The 21,572-nt window shown below is 54.0% G+C and overlaps 1 protein-coding gene across 1 annotated transcript in view; it reads left to right on the plus strand.

Annotated features, from left to right (window-relative positions):
* Nucleotides 1-18,931, plus strand: part of WWC3 (WWC family member 3) — a 119,027-nt gene extending 100,096 nt beyond the window's left edge. Inside the window, exons 14-23 of the mRNA XM_047843928.1 lie at nucleotides 447-533; nucleotides 1,261-1,453; nucleotides 3,011-3,157; nucleotides 3,497-3,648; nucleotides 5,114-5,279; nucleotides 8,521-8,685; nucleotides 11,351-11,443; nucleotides 14,029-14,256; nucleotides 14,693-14,820; nucleotides 16,192-18,931. Coding sequence (XP_047699884.1) covers nucleotides 447-533; nucleotides 1,261-1,453; nucleotides 3,011-3,157; nucleotides 3,497-3,648; nucleotides 5,114-5,279; nucleotides 8,521-8,685; nucleotides 11,351-11,443; nucleotides 14,029-14,256; nucleotides 14,693-14,820; nucleotides 16,192-16,258 — 1,426 coding nt within the window. The 3' untranslated portion in view covers nucleotides 16,259-18,931. The remainder of the gene's footprint in view (nucleotides 1-446; nucleotides 534-1,260; nucleotides 1,454-3,010; nucleotides 3,158-3,496; nucleotides 3,649-5,113; nucleotides 5,280-8,520; nucleotides 8,686-11,350; nucleotides 11,444-14,028; nucleotides 14,257-14,692; nucleotides 14,821-16,191) is intronic.
* The last annotated feature ends 2,641 nt before the right edge of the window (nucleotides 18,932-21,572 follow it).

Here is a 21,572-nt window from a genome sequence, read left to right on the forward strand (position 1 = left end):
GGTGGGCCGCAACGCGGAGCCTTTGGGTCCCAGTCCCCGTTTCAGGGAGAGCGGTAACCAGCGGTGTCGCGACTAGCAAGGCGGGAGGCGTGCATGCCCACGACTTCCTTGGCTCACCCCCGTCATCGGGCCGGGTGTTTCTCAGTGCCGGCGCTGTGGCCGTCCGGGACAGGGTCGTTCTTTGCCGTGGGGGCCGACCTGGGTGCTGGAGGGTGTGGCACGGGAACCTGGTCCCCGCTCCCCAGGTGCCGCTGACACATAACATCCCCCCCCCCGCCCCGCACCCGGTCACGACAGTAAGACGTCTCCCGACTTCGCACACGTCTGGGGGCGGGGGGCGGGGGGCGCAAAACCGCCCTCAGTCGAGGGCCGCCACTGTAGTCGGTCCGAAGGACGTTTCCACCGTGGGGGATGTGCGCTCAGCGAACTCGCGTTTTGTTTTCTAGGCTCGACACTGCCAGTGAATGTCTTCTCGTGAATGTGTTCCAACTAAAGAATTTTGCGGGGCTGGTCATGAAGGAGGACTGCAAAGTGTAAGTAGGCTACCTGGCCGGCAGCGTTTCCTTTCGGGGGGCGCGCTCCTGGCCGCCTCGCCAGCCCCGCTCGCCGACCGGTTCTGCTCGGCGGCTTCGGGAGGGAAGAGGCAGCTTTGGAACCTGAGTTCCAAAGCGTATTCCTAAGAAAATACCGGGAAAGGTCTGAAACCCAAAGGATCGTAAGTTTTAGAGACAGTCGTGACCTGAGGCAGACGAAGTTGAGGGAGCCGGGCTGGTCATGTGCCGCGGTGATGCTGAGAAAGTAGCCAGCGGCAGTGTTTTGGTTTAAAATGTGCATCCTGGTCTGGGAGCTGGGTGATGTGGCGCTCAGCTCTCTGATCCCACGAGGGGAACAGAAAGCCTTCTCCCTGGGCCCCGGGGGCCCTTGTCTGCGCAAAGGAGAAGGTGAGACGCGTTGTTGCCGCTGGAAGGCGCTACCTCTGTGAGCTCCGCAGCCGGAGATGGGTCCCACTTACCAGGCACTGACTTTTAAGCCTTTCTCTTTACGCGTGTTTTCCCCCTAGTCTCCAGGGGTACGTAAATTCTTTGGGCTTACTCTTAGTTGAGAAAAGGACCTTTTCCGAAAGACTTCAAAACTCGGCCCGTGGGCATCCGAACAGGGAGACCTACGTGTGTATCCATGCGTGTGGTTCGTGGATTCAGTCGCACAGATCTGTCAGTAAGTGTTACCTCTCTGTTTTTTCCTCCCGCTTCCTGGTTCCAGACACATCCGAGTCTATTTGCCACCGATCGACTCCGGCACACCAAACACTTACTGCTCTAAGGCTCTGGGATTCCAGGCCCCCCTGGTATTTAATGAAATTTTCAGAATCCCTGTGCATTCAAGCATGTTGACGTTGAAGTCACTTCAATTATATGTGTGTTCAGTGAATCAGCAGCTGCAGGAAGAACTGCTGGTATGTCCCTCCCCTCCCCCCCACGCCCCCCCATTTCCTTTCGGCTCCCCTCCCCGCCTCCCTCCTTCCTTCCCCCGTGTTCCCATCGGTCTCGGTCTCGCTCCTGCCCCTTCTCCTCTTGTCTTTCTGCCTGCCTCTCTCTCTTCTTTGTCTCTGTCTCTCCATCCCCTCCTTCCTTCCAGCTCGCTCCTTCCCTCTGTCCCCTCCTTCGTTTCACCTGTGGTGGGCTGCTTAGAAATTGTCGTCCCCTCACGTGATGCCTGTACCTGGGAGCGCACGCGAGGACACAAAACCATTGGTCTCGCCAGGTGTGCCGTACTTCAACTATGTCATCTCAACTAATACTTGCAAAACTGCTCTGTTGCCCCCATTTTCAGCTGAGGGAACGAAGTACGGTTGAGAAACTGAGCAAATAAAAATGGAGGATGAGGACGCCTGGGCGGCTTAGTCGGTTAAGCTCCAGCTCTTGATTTCGGCTCAGGTCATGATTTCACGGTTCGCGAGACTGAGCTCTGTGTCGGGCTCTGTGCTGCCAGCTTGGGATCTGCTTGGGCTTCTCTCTCTCCCCCCCCCCCTCTCTCTCTCTGCCCCTCCCCTGCTCGTGTACGCATATGCCAGCACGTGCGCACGCCCACTCTCGCTCTCAAAAGAAATACACTTAAATAAAGCACCTTAAAAATTTTTTTTAGTTATTTATTTTTGAGAGAGAGAGAGAGAGAGACAGAGCACAAGTGGGGGAGGGGCAGAGAGAGAGGGAGACACAGAATCCGAAGCAGGCTCCGGGCTCCGAGCTGTCAGCACAGAGCCCGATGCGGGGCTTGAACTCACAGACTGTGAGTTCATGACCTGAGCCGAAGTCAGATGCTTAACCGACTGAGCCACCCAGGCGCCCCTAAAGCACTTTTTAAAAAATTAAAATACAGGATGGTTCATGAAATGTGAATTTCAAATAAACTATGGGTTCTTTTTTGAGTATAGTGTCCTGTGCAACATTTGGGATATACTTATGCTTTAAAAGAATGCATTGTTTACTTGAAGTTCACATTTCCTGGCTAGCCTATCTTTTATCTGGTATCTCGGGAACTAAGCGCCAGCAGCTTGCGTTCAGTACCCCCAGCCACGTGCTGCCCGGGCCACGACTCGGCAGCCCGGGTGGCTTCTTTCCCAGATTGGAGTTGTTCTCCTTGGTGTCACCCCTCGGCAGTAGAACTAGATTGTGGCGGTCAGCCAGCCCTCTCTTGTTTCACAAATCCCTGAGCGAATCAGCGGCTCATCGGTTGGCAGACCCTGAGCCCCACCCACCACTCCACGTTGCCCATTGTCTGCCCCCATACCCCTTCTGGCACTTTCTCCGCGGGCTGAACCAGCCGTCGAGGAGCCTCCCTCAATCAGATCCTGTGCGACCACTTCCATTTTCCTGCAGTCCTTCGAATAGCAATGAAAACATTCCGTCTTTCCGGTTAAGATTGGAGGGCGACCTCAATGTCTTACAAGATCCCCCTTGGCTGTCAAGGCGAAATCACTCACTGCCCGTTCTGCTTGTTAACACTGGTGCAGGGCATCGCTCAGATCAACTTGGCCGACTACGACGGGTCCGGCGAGATGCAGCTGCGCTGGTACGCGGTGCAGGTGTTCGGCAGCTGCGGGCCGCCCGGGCCGGGGGCCGCCGCCAGGGACCCCGCGCCGGCCGTCGCCGGGAAGACGGTACGTGTGCCCGCCCGTGGCGCCACCGCTTTCCTGCCGCCCGCACCCGCCGTCACGCGGGTCCACCCCTCACGAGCGTCTGTGCGCGCTTGGCGTCGGAACGTAGTGGCGCCGCGAGGCAGTGTCAGGGGACGGCACGGAAGTAGGTTTCCGTAGCTGTGGCCATGCGTGACGGCGGGTTTAACGCGGACGAGCTGGTGACTGTGCGCCACACGTTGGTGGCTTTATAAAATCGAGCCCTCGGAGCCGCTCGGGCCGGCCAGGCTAGGTCCCGGCGACACGCGGCCAGCTGCGGCTCAGGTGCGCCCTGTTCCCCACCCCCCACCCCCCCCCCGCCAGGACGCGGTGACGGCGCTGCTGGCCAGGACCACTGCCCAGCTGCAGGCCGTGGAGCGTGAGCTGGCCGAGGAGCGCGTGAAGCTGGAGTACACGGAGGACGAGATCCTCGAGATGGAGCGGAAGGAGGAGCTGGCCGAGGCCGTGTCCGAGAGGTAGGGCTCTTCCGCGCACCGGGCGCACGGAGCCCGGCACCAGGCAGTCGCCGCCCCGGCAGAGGGCCCCGGGGCAAGAGGCTCTTCCCACCCGCGCCTCCGTGGAACGTGCCGGGCGCACACTCCGTGCCGCCCGACGGCCGGGATGCTCACGGGGACTTTCGTGCAGCGCCATAGGAGGCGGTACCTTGACCCCTGTCCCCAGCTCCCCGCGCAGGCTTTTTACCCTCTCCTCGTGTTGTGGAGTGTCCCCGAAAGAGAGCGGCTGTGAATGGCTGCAAGTATTCTGCTCTGCCGGGACTGGTATAAGGTCCCTTTCAGTTGTATTTAAGCAGCTTTTTCAGCTTATGATCTCCCTCCCGCGCGGTTCACCGTTTCAGGTGAACGAGTCCGCGGTGACTGGGAGAGTCACAGGGTTGTGCCACCTTCGCCACAGTTGATTTCCGGGCACTTTATTCATCACATCAGAAAGAAACCCCTCTCGTTAGAGCAGTCGCGCTGTCCTCTTACCCTGGCCCCTGACCACCGCTCGTCTCCTTGCTGTCCCCGTGGATTGGCCTGTTCTGGGCATTTCACCCCCGGGGAGTCATGCACTGTCCCTTCGCATCGCAGCTCAAGCAGCCTCTTGGTGAACCCCTGACTCGGTAGAGACCGCTCTGCGGTTAGAGGCATAATTCAGACGGACAGGCTCTTCGAGTGAATGGATTTCTGTCTGGCCCTTTCTGGAGGCGCTTTTGTATTGCTTTATTTGCCTGTCTCTCCGTGAAGAGCATCCTCTATTTCCAAAGCTTCCTGCTTCTTCCCGATAGCTTTCCCTGAATTGATTTTCGGCATCGATCTTAGGGAGGGAAAGCGCACGGCAGTGGGGGGAGCAGTGTATTCAGGGACCCTCGGGAAGCTGGGGGGGCCTGGGAGAGAGGGTTCAGGATTCTGGCATCTTCGGCAGCTGCCATTGGGTGATAAAGACAGACAGACCTTCTCACTGAAAGTCCTTGTCACGTCGTCTTCCCTCTACACCAGAAAAGCCCGTTCACTTCTTGAGGAAGCACCTCTCCGGCCACCGGAAGGTGCGTGGGTCTTGCTGCCGTGCTCTGAGTGCGGCGGGGGACTCAGCCCCTTTGTGCAGGCTGTGTCCTTCCAGTTTTGTCAGGAACGATGCATTTTATTTTTCTGACGCCACGCCTCTGCCAAGGGGTTTTTACCAAATTGAATGGAGGTTACGCAGAACGTTCTGTGTGTGAGCTGGGGAGGCAAGGGAAGGATCCACAAAATGAAAAACCAAAACCAGATCCTGGGGAGCTGTGAGCATCCGTTCCGCTCCATGCGAGTCAAGTTCAGTTGGGAATTCCTGAGAAAGAGCAGAAGAGGGGGGCGGACAGGGAAGGCCATGTTGGGGAAGGAAAGGCGGAGGGAAGGAAGACGGCGTTGACGCACCTGTCTGGGCTTTCGCGATGTCTGCCTTCAGGAGCTGGCAGGCCGACTCGGTGGACAGCGGCTGCAGCAGCTGCGCCCAGACCAGCCCCCCGCACCCCGAGCCCTGTGGCGTCGGCGCCGACCCCATCCGTGGACACACGTTTGCCGGCCAGGCAGACCCTTACAGCCCCGAGAAGTTTCAGCCTCCACCTCGTAAGGTCAGTGGAAGAGGGTGAGGGATCTGTGCGGCCCCCCGAGGTCCTGCCGCACCGTCCCAGGCACCGCCCTGGACGACGAGCGGGAGGGCCCACATCCTCCATGGGAAACCGAGGGAGTCGGTGCGGGGGTGGGCGAGAAGACACCGGGGCCGACAGACTCATACGCTAGAGTAGGGCGGTGTGGCTTGCCCGCGACCAGGGCTGTGGGGAGGGTGTGATGTAACGTGGGCCGTGCTGCTGGATGGGGCGGGGGGGGGGGGGGGCACGGCCAAGGTGGTATTTCACTGGGAGCCGAGGGAGAGAAATGAGGGCCTAGATCTGGAAACAGAGTCACCTGGGCCCAGCGGGTATCGTCAGCTCTCAAGTAGAATGAAAGGACGGCTACGGCGAAACCTGGTAGGTTTGTACCCCTCCGTGCTGTGGGGCGATGACCCGTTCCCATCTTCAGGGCTCAGGATGTTTTGTGAGTCCCCGGGGTTTTGGACACTCATGGTCTTTTTTCTCCGTCGGTGACGTGACGAACTGTGAAGTGTCCCTTTGCCCCTTCTGTTCACCCGATCTTAGCTGTGCTCGCGGCCGTATCTTCCATGCAGAAATCTTGGTCGCTTGCGGTGATGTGGGTCTGAGGAAGCCGGAGAGGTGGGGAGACACCGCATCAGCGCTCGGTCGAGACTTTGTTCCCAAACGGTTCAAGTCCCCGAAGCTTTTTATCAGCGTGGCCCCCGCTCTCCCCCCACAGCACAAGTACTGAGAGAAGTGGAACCCGCCTGCCTCAGTTTCCCCAGGCGCGGCCCACGCGGCCCCAACCGGGTGGCTTCGGGCTAGGCTGCCAGTAATGGCCACCGGGCAGCTTCTCAAGACCTTTGAAAGCTTCGGCTCAAACGGGGAGGGGGCCGTGGCGGGCTGGTTTGGTGGGTTGTCGTCATCCCCAGCCCCCCATTTGCATTTTGAAATACTTCACATCTACAGACGACTTGCCGGGACAGTAGAACGAACGCCCGCCTGCCTCGCCCCCGGGTTCCCCAGCTGCCCGTCCCTCACCGCGTTTGCACTGTCTCTCCACGTGCACGCGGGGAGGCGCGAGGCGTTGCACACGCGGCCGTGGAGGGAATAGTGCCACCTCGAGGGGGAGGCGGGCAGCAGGGTAACTCCGTCCAGTACGAGGGTGCTCGCCGCTTGAGAGAGTCACGGGGGCTGCGAGTGTATCTCAGGGATTTGCGTTTACATCTCAGAAAGGTCGGGATTGTGAAACGGTGCAGCCTCTACGGGTAACAGTACAGAACTTCCTGAGAAGCTTCACAGAGCTGCCGTATGATCCAGCGGTGCCGTTTCTGGATGTGTATCCAGACACTGGGGCCTGCCGGAGATACTGGCACGGCCAGGTTCCTAACAGCGTGATTCGTGGTAGCCTGCAGGTAGAAGTCACCCCGGCGTCCGCCGGCAGGTGGGTGGATAAGGCGAACGCCGCATAGCCACCCCGCGGGATGTCATTCAGCCTCAGAAAGGAAGGAGATCCTCCTTCCACGCTGCCACAGAGGCGAACCCCAAAGACGTCGCGCTAAGTGAAATGAGGCAGCCACAGGAGGGCGAACACCGAATGATTGCACGTACAGGAGGTCCCCTGAGCGGTCAGAGTCCTACGGACAGGAAGCACGGAGGTGGTGGCCAGGGGCTCGGGGGCGGGAGGATGGGGAGTTGTCGTTTAATGGGGACAGTGGCAGTCTGGGAAGATGAAAAAGCTCTAGAGCCCTGTGTCGCAACAGTGTGACTATATTTAACACTGTTGATCTGTGTGCTGAAAAATGGTTCAGGTGGTAGATTTTATGTGGTTTTTACAATAAAAAAGAATGAAAGGTCACGGAAGCCTCACCGAGAAGGGAGTTTTTGAGCGGAGGCCTTGAGAAAGGAGTCTCCGGAGCCGTGGGCGGGGCCGGGGAACGCCATTCGGGTACAGGGAGCTGCACGTGCAGGCCCACGGGCGGGGGTGGGGGGCTGAGAAAACAGCAGTGAGGCCGGTGTGGGGCAGGGGGTCGTCAGAGCCGAGGACAGAGAAAAGTGGAAGGACCGGATCACACAGGGCCCACCCGGGACCCTCCCTTTTCTCTGAGATGATTGGGAAAGTGGTGGGTGGTTTGGGGCCCGGGATTGACCTGATCTGACGTAAGGTTTCTTGTGGGTTTTCCTTTGTCTAAAATAATTTGGGGGGGGGGGCACCCGGGTGGCTCAGTCGGCTAAGTTTCCGACTCCTGATTTTGGCTCAGGTCATGATCTCCCGGTTTGTGAGTTCGAGCCCCATGATTCTCTCTCTCTCTGTCTCTCTGCCCCTCCCCAACTCATGCACGCTCTCTTGCTCTCCCTCTCAAAATAAATAAGTAAATAATAAGTGGAATAAAATAATTTCTTGACGTGTAATTGGCAGAAAATGAACTATTTCAAAGCGAACGGTTCAGGGGCATTTAGTATGTCGCCAGTGCAGGCAACTACCACTCTGCCTAGTTCCAGAACGTTTCCATCACCCCAAAGTAAAACCGCGTGCCTATGAGACTCACTTGCCAGCCCCCCTTCCCAGCCCCTGGCCGCCAGCAGTCTACTTCCTGCCCGGGAACTTGCCCATTCTGGGAACTCCCCTCCGTGCATGGACAGGTGGGCTGTTTTCACCTTTGGCTGTTTGGATAACGCGGCTTTGAATGTTCGTGTACAAGTAGTTGTTTGAACACCTGTTTTCAGTTCACTTGAGCGTGTGGCTAGGAGGGGAATTGCCAGATCTAACTTCGGCCTCACCGGCGTCTCCCTGGTGACCGTGTTGAGAAGAGATGGGGGAGGGGAGGGAGATCCGGAAGAGGGGGAGACCGGTGAGAAACCCACTGTGCTGATCGGGCGCGAGATGCTGGTGACCCAAATGGAAGGTCGATGACAAGCGGTCAAAACATGCTTCCTCGTAAACCTGGAGCCAGTAGGATTTGATCTTGGACCAGATATGGTGTGTACGAAAGAGAGCAGAGTCCAGGATGACAGGAAGTTGGGTTTTTTTTGTTTTGTTTTTTGCATGAACCATCAGAAGGTAGGGGTTCTGGGAGGAGGTGGAGAGGTGTGTATTAGGGGGAGAAATTAGCAGAAGTTGTTTTGGACGTAAGTATCAAATGCCAGTTAGAACTCCAAAGGCAGAAGGCCGGGACGGTTCATGTGAAGCTTATTGCTCGTGTTCTAGAAAAAGTCATGGTAACGGTGAGCTACTGTCTAGGTTGATAAAGAAACCAACACAGAAGATGTCTTCCCAGAAGAAGTCGCGAGTCTTCCGAAGGAGAGGTCCGGCCGCAGGGCCCGTGGGTCGCCTTTTGTCCGGAGTAGCACAATTGTCCGTTCGCAGACCTTCTCCCCTGGAGCACGAAGCCAGTATGTTTGCAGAGTAAGTTGAAATTCCGTTGCCACCTGTCTGGACTGTTTTCTTCCCCCCACCCCCTTTGTCGTGTGTTATTTTCACCGTTTATGCTAAAAGACACACGTGTTCCCACGCATACCAGTGATGAGCACCACGCGTGTATGGATGGAAAATCAGTATTGTGGCTTCGTCTCCCCTCACCCATGCATATGTGACTCTGTGTCTGTTCGAGATTCCAATACATTCCTCCCCAGATTTTCAGTCTGTATGCACACCAGCTCGTGGTACCCGGGAAGCAGGGCCAATCAGTTCTACATCGGCCTAAGGAATGACAGGTTGGAACAGGGAGTATCCTGAATTGGATTGAGATTGGGAAGTCGGGCCACTGAGTGGTTGGAGGTCTTAAAGTGTAGCTGTAGCGGGGTCCCGGGGAGGATGGCAACGTTGAAGACTCCGGACACTGAGGCAGGGTTCTGACCCCCCCAGCATGTAAATTCTCCCCCCCGAGGGTGATGGCGGGAGATGCTGGGTGCTTCTCAACCTTGGCTGGCCGTGCGGTCAAGTCATGTTGGCAATGGTGGGGGGGTGGGGGTGTTGGGCAGGTGGGAGGGCTTCACAAAATGCTAGTGCCCGGGTTCCCAAGATTCATCATTGGCCATGGTGGGGCCTGGGCATCAGGCTTGGGGAAGCCCACATATGATTCTGATATGGAGAGCCCCGAGGTAGGTAGAGGGGGAGAGCCAATCCGCTGTGGTCCTTGAAGATAGGACAGCGTGTTGGGGGTTGGCGAACAGTGGCGGTGTGACAGTAACAGCACGGAATAGGAAAGAGAAGGGAATTTGAAGGGTAAATAGTCATGACACAGTGGCCTGATGCAGCTGTTTGGGTTGAGGAGAACTTGGACCCTTCCCACCTCTGAATTGGGCTCGTGGAGGTAAAGCTCCTTCGGTTGCAGGGGACCGCCAAGGAGCTGGCTCCATTTGGGCAAAAGCAAAGTTCAGTCGTACGAGAGAATCAGGCTCAGGCCTGGGAGCGTGGTCCAGGGGTCCCCGAGCCCATGCTCAGGTTCAGGAACTTGCTAGGACTCCGAACTCGGCAAAGCCGTTACACGCGTGATTGTGGTTTATTACAATGAAAGCATAGAGACCAAGGTCGGCAGGGGGAAGAGGCGCATAGGGCAGCGTTCAGGAGACACCTGGTGCAAGCTCCCAGTTCTCTTCCAGTTGCCTGGATGGCTCTTGGCACTGGTCACTGCCGGGAGAGGCCGCAGGCATGGAGTACCGCCAACCAGGGGTTTGTGGGGGGCTGGTCACGTAGGCATAGCTGATGGCCTGCATGGCTGACCTTAGTCTCCAGCCCCTCCGGAGGTCAAGCTGATGGCCTAAGGCCCCCACTATAAATCACATTGTCAGCAGAGCCTGTGTGGTTTGGCCCGAGGTCCCTAGGTAAACAGGGATGCTTAGGCAAGACATTCCAGGGCTTCACGGGTCACTTCCCGGGAGCTAGGCAAGGACCAAACCTTTCTTGGGGAAAAGTTAATCCTTTATCCTATGGGGGGGGGGGGGGCGGTGAACAGCAAGGGGTTGGGGCCACGTGGCCCAAGCTGCTCCTGTGCCATTTGCCAGACCTGCCGTGCGTCTCCCCACAGAAGCGAGGCGTCCGATCGCGGCTGCCCTGGGTCGCGCAGGGTCAGGCCCGGACACTCCTGCCCCATCAGGCCGCAGCCCCGTGGGGGCTGATGCTTAACGAGACACCTGGAGGCACGAAACAGAAGGCTACCCTCACGTCCCTTCCTCACCTTAGGCCGAACCACTGCAGAGTGGGTTCGGGTCTGCTCAGTAAGCAGGGCAGGGAGGTAAAGGAGGAAGTCTTTGCTTCCCCAGAGAGAGGTTTCCAACTCTGGTGCCGTGTTCTGTGCCCTGCATAAAAGCGTGCATTTACAAGTGATGCGTTTAGAGGTCTCTTTGTTTTTGTATGTTTGTGATGATGGGGCGGGGAGGCACGTACACCGGTGTGCCACAGCATTTCCCGAGTCTTGTGGGTCAATTGGCATGGAAGATAAGGCCGCAAAGGCAAGGACTTTGGCTTTCGCACAGATACACACGGATCCTGAAGCGCGAACCCGCCATCAGATGTCTCGGCTCCCATAAAGAAGGTGTTCTTTCTTTTGCTTCTTAAAAGCAGACCTTTTCCCTGGCAGAGCGGGTGTTAGGGCTGCTGGCTCGTCCTACTACCAGGAATGAGTCTCTCGGAAAGCCATTTTTTCCCAGCTCTTGCCAAAGCCAGAAACAGAGCAAATGAGAACGCCTGATAAAAAGTCAAAGGCGCTGAAGTCCGTGCTGGCTTCCTGAGCGTCACACAGGACGTCCCGTCACAGTTGGTATCAATGAGACAGAAATCTTGTGGACCCTACCACCCTGGAAACTTCGCGTGGTTTCGTTGATGTGGCTCATGAAGGAGGACAGGGGGTTGGTTTGTGTATTCAGTTTGTTTTCGCTTGTCTGTAGTTTGACTCGAAATTCCTGTGTAGTTTTGTCTTCGCCGAACCCGCAAGTCTTGCTAAAAAGCCCCCGTAGCCGTGAGCGCGTTCGGGTACCTGTGAGGAGAAATGAGATCGGTTCAGGGTACACCGAGAGAATGAATATCGAATTTCTGCGAAAGTGTTTCTGAACATCATTTCTTTTTGGCACAGCTTTATCGTAGTGACAGCGACAGTTCGACCCTGCCTCGGAAGTCCCCCTTTGTCCGAAACACCTTGGAAAGACGAACCCTTCGCTATAAGCAGGTATGTGCCACGGAAACTGATACGGAGTCTAGACTTACCCTGGGAGTTATTGTTACAAAAGTTAAAAGGTGGGGGCTCTTAGGTGGCTCCGTCTGTTGAGCGTCTGACTTCGGCTCAGGTCATGATCTCATGGCTCGTGAGTTCGAGCCCCGCGTCGGGCTCTGTGCTGACAGCTCAGAACCTGGAGCCTGTTTCGGATTCTGTGTCCCCCTCTCTCTCCGCCCCTCCCTCACTTGTGCACGTGCACACTCTCTCTCTCTCTCAAAAATAAACAATAAAAAAATTAAAACTTAAAAGGTAATACTTTAGGTCACGTTAGTTAAAAGGTAATGTATTTATTTCCTCGTTTACTGCGGTATAATTTTTCAGAAGCCTATGTAATGTCAAAATATTGCCAATATTTCTTAATGTCCTAAGATAACATCATGATCTAGGATAATTCATGATCTTTCCGTTTTTAAATATGATACATTCATGAACAACCATCCTAGATGAGAAAAAACCATCCTTTTCTCTCTTTTGACAAGGGAACACACAGAGTTGAGAAAATGGGAGAGTCTCAGCCCAGAGCCTTCCACATAGGCCCGTTCTACTGCCTTCGTTCCCTTTACCCACCGAGTTCTTTCTCCACATCACGCCGGTTGACAGCGTTGTGCCGCCTTCAGTTTGTGAGCCAGTAGTTCCTTATCTTTTTCAGGCTAAGATTCTTTTAAAGAAACAGTAAGTCCCACATTCCCACGTTGCTCTACTCAGAGCAGCTGCTGACTGGGAACGAGAACACAGGACAGAGTTCAGCTCCCTCGGTGTTTTTCAGCCGGCACGCGGGTGGCAGTTTGACTGGGTCATCGCTGTGGGGGCCGCCCTGGGCGCTGGCGGCCGTTGAGCTGCCTCCCTGGCCTCGATCCGCTAGTAGCCAGTGGCACCCGCCCTCCCCTCAAGCCGTGATGACCCGGAATGCCTCCGGACGCTGCGGAGAACCAACCGAGCTCTACCGCGAATTCAGCAGTGCTTTTAAATGAACCTGCGTTTGTTAAGTCACGTCGTGTATTTGCATTAAATGTACGTATGCGTGCATGCTGTACGTGTGCACAATAGTGTACGTGGGTGTAGAAAGCATACAGTTCCTCAGCCCACTGAACGATGCCCACCGATGGGTGCTACAGTGGGTGCCGTTCCTGAGGTTGCTTCCCATTGAGCGGAAGTACTGTTCTCCACTCCATACACAAAGTCCGCTTTTCATCTCAGGACTTTCCTTAAACGTGGTGGGTTTGCTTACTTGAGGCTTCTACGGGGAGGGAAGGTTTTGACAGCTTGCGTGTGTGCCTGTGCAATCTTTTAGCATGGATCATTTAAGATCGTCCAGTATATTTTTTCGACATTTTACAGTGGCTGTATTTTCTGCTGCCCTTGTAATTGACTTAATCCGTTTTCTCTTGTATTTAGGTTTGGTCAGTCATAAACTTTATTTTTTAACGTTTATTTATTTTGAGAGAGAGAGAGAGAGAGAGAGAGCAAGAGAGTGTGAGCGGGGGCGGGAGTGGCAGAGCGAGAAGGAGAGAGAAAGAATCTCAAGCGGGTTCTGCACTGGGGCTCAAACTCCCGAACCGTGAGATCGTGACCTGAGCCGAAATCAAGAGTCGGACTAAACGTTTAACTGACTGAGCCACCCAGCCGCCCCCTGTCATAAACTTATTTTTTAAGACTTTTTTATTTTTGAGCAATCTCTCTACCGAACATGGGGCTCGAGTTCAAAATCCCTCGATCGAGAGTCCCACGCCCTACCAACTGAGCCAGCCAGGTGCCCCTCGGTCATAAACTTTAATTGGATTACTTTTGATTACTTTTACATGTCATGAGTTGTGCCTTTTATTTATTTGTTTTTTGAAATATTTATTTATTAGAGAGCAAGAGAGCATGAGCAGGGGAGGGAAAGAGAGAGAGAGAGAGAGAGAGAGAGAGAGAGAGAGAGAGAAAGCGAGCTCATGTGCGAGTTGGGGAGAGACAGAGAGAGAGAATCCCGAGCAGGCTCCGCACGGTCCGCAGAGCCCGATGCGGGGCTCGAACTCAGGAACCGTGAGATCGTGCCCTGAGCCGAAACCAAGCGTCGGACACTTAACCGACCGAGCCACCCAGGCGCCCTGAGTTGGGCCTCTTAAGTGCAAGTCGAAATGAAATTTCGTAACCAAAGAAAATGCACGTTTTGGGGCTTGATGTATGTTGTCAGGCGGAACCTCAGAAAGATCGTACCCCGCCCCCCCCCCCTCCCCCCCCCCGATCCCGGCAGCTCTGTCTGAGCGCCTCTGTTTCTTCACGCTTTCGCAAATGCGTGGGGCCTCGGGAGACGGGCCACCTGCGTCACTGACTTGATACTGGAGACTTAGCCTCGCCCACGCCTGTGGTTCATTTGACATCGGCCACGCGTGGGCATACGCCCCCCCCCCCCCGACCTGTGCGACAGCCGCGCCTCCCCTGCCCGCGTGCCGCGTGGCAGAACCTGGCAGGGGGTGACGGGGTCTGGGTTCGCCGCAGCCCCTGCCACCCCCCCCGCCGTCGGCGCACGCGCTCACAGCTGCCGCCTCCCGCAGCCCTGCAGGGCCTCCCTGGCCGAGCTCATGGCCCGCACGTCCCTGGACCTGGAGCTGGATCTCCAGGCCTCGAGAACGCGGCAGCGGCAGCTGAACGAGGAGATCTGCGCCCTGCGCGAGCTGAGGCAGCGGTTGGAGGACGCGCAGCTCCGAGGCCAGACCGACCTCCCGCACTGGGTGCTGCGCGACGAGCGGTTCCGGAGCCTGCTGAAGGAAGCCGAGAGGCAGGTAGGAAGCCGGCGCCCGCCTCGCCGGCCCCTTGGCGTCCTGGGCCCGCCCGGTCGCGCTGACGAAGCTGTACTTGAAACCATCCGGGTGCTCGTGTGAAGGAGCTGGGTCCCTTCCCCCCGTGGGCCGGGCAGCCGGTGTCCCCGGTGGCGCTGACGCACGTCTTTTGCAGCCGCCTCGGGTCGGGGGGTGGGGGGGAGCGCTGGAGGGAGGGACCCCGGGACCCTCTGGCTGGCATCGCCATTCCCCGCTCTGCGGTGGAACGTTCCGTGTCGGGTGTCTGCAAGGCATGACCCCCCGGGGACCCCAGTAGCCTCTGTGAAGATGCCCTGTTGGGGGGGGGGTGTGGATGGGGCAGGCCCTTCTCCCCTCCGCGACCCGGCGGCCGGGAGCGGCTTAGCAACGACGCCTTGTTCATCCCACGCTGCTCTTCCAGACGAGACAGACCAAACTTGACTTCCATCAAGAACAGGCAGCTGAGAAGATGCTGAGGAAGGCCTCCAAGGGGGTCTGCCAGCTGCGAGGGCAGAACCACAAAGAGCCCGTCCAGGTGCAGACCTTCAGGTAGAGGCGCCACGGCCCCGCTTCCTTGCGTTCTTTGCACTGTCACACCTTCGTCGTCACCACAAGCATAAGCGTTACAAAACCCCACGGGCAGTTCCGAACAAACCCGGAATCCCCACTGCCGTCAGCATCTTGGTGTTTTCTGCTCCTCTGTGTCCAGGAACTGGGTTCCCGCTGCTGGCAGTCATAATGTGGGTTCCCGTTTGCGTTTCGTTTTTTGTCTTTTAGTGAAAATATCCTGGGTTGCCACATAACCTGTTGGCCTTTCTGGCTGTCACGTTTCATGTAAGATAGAATTTGCCCAACTACTCTATTTTACAACCTTTCCAAATATCTGCTGTTGTGAACAACACGGTGGTTTACATACATATACACACGTATCACCTGTGCCTCTTCACTTAACTTTTTATTGAAGCATAGCATACATACAGGGACGGGTGCATGTTGTATGTGTAAACTAGTCCGGTGGGTTGTCACAACGCCACACGGCAAGAATCAAACATTATCAGCACCCCCCGATTTGAATCGCATACGTCAGTTTTCTGTTTTTGCTTTTCATAGGAGGAGAATTAGTTATGTCCATATTCTTTTGTGTCTGACTTTTTAAAAGATTGAGGTGAAATTCACAACGCATAAAAGTCACCGTTTTAAAACGGGCAACTCCGTGACATTCAGTACAGTCACCGTGTTGTGTGGCCGTCCCCGCTGTCCAGTTCCAGAACCTTTCCTTCACCCCAGAAGGAAACCCCGTCCCCGTTAAGCAGCCACTGCCCGTCCCCCTCCTGCCCCCTGTGGCCCCTGGCACCCCCAGGCTGCTTTTGGGCCCTCTGGCTTTGCCAGTTCTGGATGTTACGTGGAAGTGGCCTCATACGGTATGTGACCTTTGTGCGTGGCTGCTTTTACTTAGGATAATGTCTTTGAAGTTCACGTATGTGTATGTAGCTCGTTGTCAGTGCTTCATTCCTTTTTATGGCTGAATAATCTGTGCCTTTTAGCCTTAATGTTTTTATACGCTGAAATTTCATGTCGCCATCATAAAAGAACATAAAACACTATCACCGCCCTCCCTCAAATCATGATTTAGAACTCCTTCATTTGTAGAGAGATTCATTTGTTAATAAAGCAGATATTTACAGAGCAACTGCCATAGGCCAGGCACCGTTCTAGGCACCGGGAACAAACCCTTGGCCTCACGGGGCTTCGTAACTTCCATCAGCATTTAGAGAATCTGTATACAAACAGATGTGTTGTTAGGAATTTAAATTCATTTTTTTTGTATGCGTAAGAAAGGCCATCATTGATACGAGAGCCTCCCATCAGCTTTCGTCGCACGTATATCTGCTTCTAACCTGTCACTCTTTCCAATCCCAGGGAGAAGATAGCATTTTTCACAAGACCAAGGATTAACATACCTCCTCTGCCTGCCGACGATGTTTGATACAGTGCTTTGTACACATGAAGTATTTATCTGCCTGTTTTATTTTCATGAAGTTCTTAGACTAGCTACATTTGTCTTTAAAATATTTGTGCAAAGCTATTAATATACACCTTTTGTAAAAAAAAAAAACCCCACATCTATATCTATACATATATATTTTATAATAGTGACGGCAACAGGGCTTGGCTTTCCCTCGTTGTGAAATTGACATCTCTGAAGACAGGTTATTTTATAAAAGATCAACTATCATGTTAAGAGTGTACAGTTTTTACGCTGTTTTATTTGACTTAAAGGCTGGAAGACAGAAACAAAGTGAGTTCAGGCAAATTCACTGTATTGTAATTTATTTATAGTACTTTTTTTTTTTCCTTGAAGGAAAATACTGACGTTCAGATGTATTTTAAGACTAAAATTGTGTGCTTCAGTATTTGTCATGCAGTAGAACGGAACTTTGGGGCCGGTTTTGTTTCTGACACCCAAAACGCAAACACTCTGTGCTCACTCCATCGCTTGTAGCCGTCTCTCGCGTGTCTTCACCGTGCCCGGCGTGCACGCTGCGGTGGCCCAGGGCCGGGTCACACGCCGTGCGGGCACCGCAGAGCTGTCTCCCGTGCGCAGTGCGCGCCACGAGCCTCCCATCCTGCCGTCTCTCCGCGCGTCCCCGCGCGTCCCCGTGCGTCCGCCCCGTGAGTCTGACGCGGGCCCCGAGCCCCGGCATCCTGGCCTCTAGCCTGCCTGTCCGTGGTGGCTGCCCGTGGTGGCTGTCCGCAGGCAGCCCCGCCTTCTGAGTCCGCTCCCCCTGACCTTGGCCTCCGAGGCGGTTGTGGAGCTCCTGTGCTACCACCGTGCCGCAAAGGGAAGTGACGGGAACCGGGAACGCGCGTGTTCGCAGACTCCGTGAATCCACGGATGGACGTATCGGTTATGACGTAGAAGTGATGGCCTTGGAAGGCGCTTTTTTGTGGAAGGAAGTGTGTGTGGGTAACGACGATTACCCAGTGGGTCTCTTACAGGAGAGTATTTGATTTAAATCAAAACCCGCCCCCCTCCCAGTACTGGACTCTACCCAATATTTCTTAAGAAATCTTAGAAGTAGTTCACGAGGCAAAAAAAAAAAAATTATGTAATAAAAATATACCAATATTCTTTTAAAATGCCAAATGATATAAATATTTCGCCTAATACATATTTATTATCTATGAAACGCACTCTCCTTTACGAGGCCTCAGAAAAGTAAACGAGGTGGGTCACATGGAACGTAAAAAGAAAACAGAACTCTCTTCCTAGATCTTTCTGCCTCTCCCTGGGAAATGCCCCGCCCCCTCTAATCAGTGTCTCGCCCTTCTCATTAGTCTGTAACCGCCCCCTCGTGTAACCTGCCTGCCTTTTTACATTTGTTAAAAATGAATTTTGTAAAAGCATTTCGTTGACACAGACCCGTCACAGACAGTGGCGTTTGTCAGTGGTGCTGGGACCGAAGATCGTGCGTTCGCAGCGCCCAGCTCTTGCTCTGTATTTCCGCCTCTAGTCTCGCTTTTTTTTTTTTTTTTTTTGCTAATTTCTCTGTGTACATAACCCACAACAGAGGCAGAGACGTGCAGACCATCAGTCCTTGCCAAAACCGCCCGGCCGCAGATGGCGTGGCCGAGCAGGTGACACCGGGGGCCGGCCCCCAGCTGTCGAGACTCTCAGCTCCAGCGGAGAACCGCCTGCCTCCGGACTTGGGTGTGTGGAGGGCACGTCACGCCCGTCTCGGGCACACCGCTCCCTGGCCGTGCAAATGTGTCCTGGAGGCACTGCCTGGCCGCTGCTCCTCAGCGGCTGCCACACGCAGCTCTCTCCGCGGGAGGGGGACCTCGGGGGGCTTTTCCGGCACCCCCCATCAAGTAGCAACGTGGGGAAAACCCCCTGTGCCAATGCAGAAGGCCCTCACCCCAGGGCTTTCACACAACTCTCACTGCCCGGCATATGCAGGTTTCTGTTGCGAGTGCGCCCGCACCCCAGGGTTGGTCATTTGTTTTTTCAATCCCTATTCCGGTGCCAGTCCAAGGGGTGCTTGCGTCTGTCACCTCTCCAGTTACTTCTCCCGCGTCCCTGCGAGAGTCCGCCTTTGCACCTGAACGGTACCAGAGTGCGCCAGGAAGGAAAAGCCAGCCAGATGGAGGAGGTGGAGGGTGAGGGGCCGGAAAGGGCACAGGGACGGCGACAGAGACCAGCCCAGCTGGCAGGTGGACAGGAAGCACCATCACTGGCTTGTCTCTCGTGACCTGGGTTTCCAGCTTCTTTCTAGTTGAGACTGCCACCCCCTAGAAAACCCCCACGCGCCAGAAAACTGAAGGCCTGTTGTCGTAAGGGGTGTTCTCATCTTCTGTTTGAACTTGACCATAACCGTGCCGTGGGATGAGAAAGCTGCCGTGTTTTATCAGCAGGTCTGGTCCAGAGACGATCCGAAGTCTGCCCCCAGGGCTCTTTAGAAACAGCGCGACGAGTAAAAGGGAATTTGGTCTTCATGTCACCTGATCACAGAATTGTCACTGCTGAAATAACCTTCTGTCGTGGGAATAAGTTATAATCAGTACTCATCTCTGTTTTTGTCACTGTTCCCTACTTGCATTGTTTGTATTGTTGGAAAGTATTCCTCCCATAAAATTAAACTAACCTGCCTTAAGAACAGAATGGAGATGTGTGATTTTTTTTTAAAGAAAAACGTAATCACGTGGGCTTAAGTATATAAAAATGTACATTTTTTAAACATAAAAACAGGTATAAGAGTAGAACAGTAACACGAACACACGTGCGGCCATCCTCCATACACCCTCTCTGTTTAAAGAAAAATGTGATCACACGGGCTTAAGTATGTGCACCTTCTCTGTTCAGCTACGTATTGCTGACTTCTGATGCCATTCAATAGCCAGGGTTCACCTTTCCAGTGGTCTCGTGGGTCATTCGCTTTTTACGTTGTTTTTTAAATAGGCTTCCCGCCCAGCACGGAGCCCAACTTGAGGCTTGAACTCACGATCCTGAGATCAAGACTTGAGCTGAGAGGGATAGTCAGACACTTAACCGACTGAGCCACCCGGGCCCCGGTCATTCTTTTTTTTTTTTTTTTTTAACTGAACACAATCCAAATATACATTTAATGGGATTTCTTCACGCCGATGGGTTTTTTTGGTAACCGTTTTCTTGAGATAGAATTCACGTACCATATAGTTCACTGTTTAAAGCATGCAACTCATCGGTATGTAGGATATTCACAATTGTGCAGGTATGACTACGATCAATTGTAGAACTTTTTCATCACCCGTTAACACTCCCCCCCCCCCCCCCCCCATTCTCCCAACCCTTGGCAACCACTGACCTGTTTTCTGGCTCTATGGATTTGTCCACTCTGGACATTTCCTATTAACAGAATCATACAGTGTGTGGCTTTCGTGTCTGGCTTCCTTCACTCAGCATTGGGTTTTCCAGGTTCATCCACGTTGTAGCAGGCCTCAGGACTTCATTCCTTTTTATTGCTGAAGAATAATCCACTGTGCGGATAGACCACGTGTTGTTTATGCGCTCACCAGTCGACGGACATTCGGGTTGCTTCCACTCTTTGGCCAGTATGAATAATTCCGCTTCCATCATTCATGTTCAAGTCTTTGTGCGGACGTATGTTCTCCTTTCTCTTCGGCCTCTACTAAAGGTGGAGCTGTTGGGTCGGACGGTAACCCTGTGGTTAACCTTTTGGAGAGCTGCCAGACTGTTTTCCCAAGCAGCCGCACCATTTTACATTCCCACCAGCAGTGTGCATGGCTTCCGATTTCTCCACATCCTGGCCGACGCTTGTTACGTCATTTTGACCATGGCCGTCCTGGTAGGTGTGAAGTCGTATCTCCTTGTAGTTGCGTCTGTCTTTATAGGATCTATCCCTCCACCCCGCACCACCCCCCCACGTACACACTCTGATAATTTGTTGAAGAAACAAGATTGCATGTTCTCTGAGCCTCCCGTGTTCTGGCCTTTGCAGTGTCCCTCTGGAGGTGCCTGGGTGGCTCTGTCGGTTGAGCGTCCGACTCTCGGTTTTGGCTCAGGTCACGATCTCACGGTTCATGAGTTTGAGCCCCACATCGGGCTCTGCGCTGACGGCACAGATCCTGCTTGGATTCTGTCTTCCTCTCTCTCTGCCCTTCCCTCGCTCACACTCGCACTCTCAAAATAAACTTAAAAAATTTTTTTGAAGTGTTCCTCTGAACTTCATTTTCCATTAATAAATACTGTGGGGGGAAAAGCTGTTGTTGAATCTACAAGTTTGGTCAGATTCCCTTTTTTTTTTTTTAATTTTTTTTTCAACGTTTTTATTTTTATTTTTGGGACAGAGAGAGACAGAGCATGAACGGGGGAGGGGCAGAGAGAGAGGGAGACACAGAATCGGAAACAGGCTCCAGGCTCTGAGCCATCAGCCCAGAGCCCGACGCGGGGCTCGAACTCACGGACCGCGAGATCGTGACCTGGCTGAAGTCGGACGCTTAACCGACTGCGCCACCCAGGCGCCCCCAGATTCCCTTTTGATCAGATGCTTTCCCTTTTTTGGGGGGCGGGCGGGGGCGGAGAATGAGTGGCAGGAATTTCTATTTTCATCCATCTGGTGGCTTGCAGTGTCTTTTTTGTAACGTTGGAAACTTGCCAATCGACACCTAGATCCATTAACTCACTAAGGTTGCAAAGTGAGGATAGTCGAACGCTGTCAATTGTTTTTAACTTACTTTGAAATACCTTTATAAAGAGAGAACCTAGTGGTACAGTTTGTATGGGTAAAGCAAGATAGGTGCTTAGTTTTTTTTCTCGACCAGTTCTGAAAATAGCGGATTGCTTTCCTAGCATTATACAGTGGTCACCGATTTGTTCTTGGTTTTTGGGGAAAAAAAAAAAAAGCCCACACGGTTTTCTTAATGTCGTTATTATCAACACACAGTTTAAACATGGTTGGTGTGCTTTAATCCATTCGAGTTGTTACCCTTATCGATGCTTAAATTCCCGTCTTTGGCGGGGGGACCTTGCCTGGTTGGCTCCTGGGTCCTTTTTGGTTTTGGGGAACAGCCTTAGCTGGCTCCCTTGCTATCCCGCGTGACCCGGAAATGGTCATTTCTCCATGGAGGGTTGGGTCTCTTGGTGCTAGAGGCACTTACCGATACTGGGCTGGTCATTGTTTTTAGGCCTGTTAAATAGGTAGGCAATATTTTCTTTCTTTCTTTTTTTTTTTTTCAGGATAAAGGGATGAGAAAATATCACGTAATTACTCCTTCTCTTTGTCCTGTATCGTATACACACC

This window comes from Prionailurus viverrinus, chromosome X (assembly GCF_022837055.1).
Source record: "Prionailurus viverrinus isolate Anna chromosome X, UM_Priviv_1.0, whole genome shotgun sequence".
NCBI classification, from domain to species: domain Eukaryota; kingdom Metazoa; phylum Chordata; class Mammalia; order Carnivora; family Felidae; genus Prionailurus; species Prionailurus viverrinus.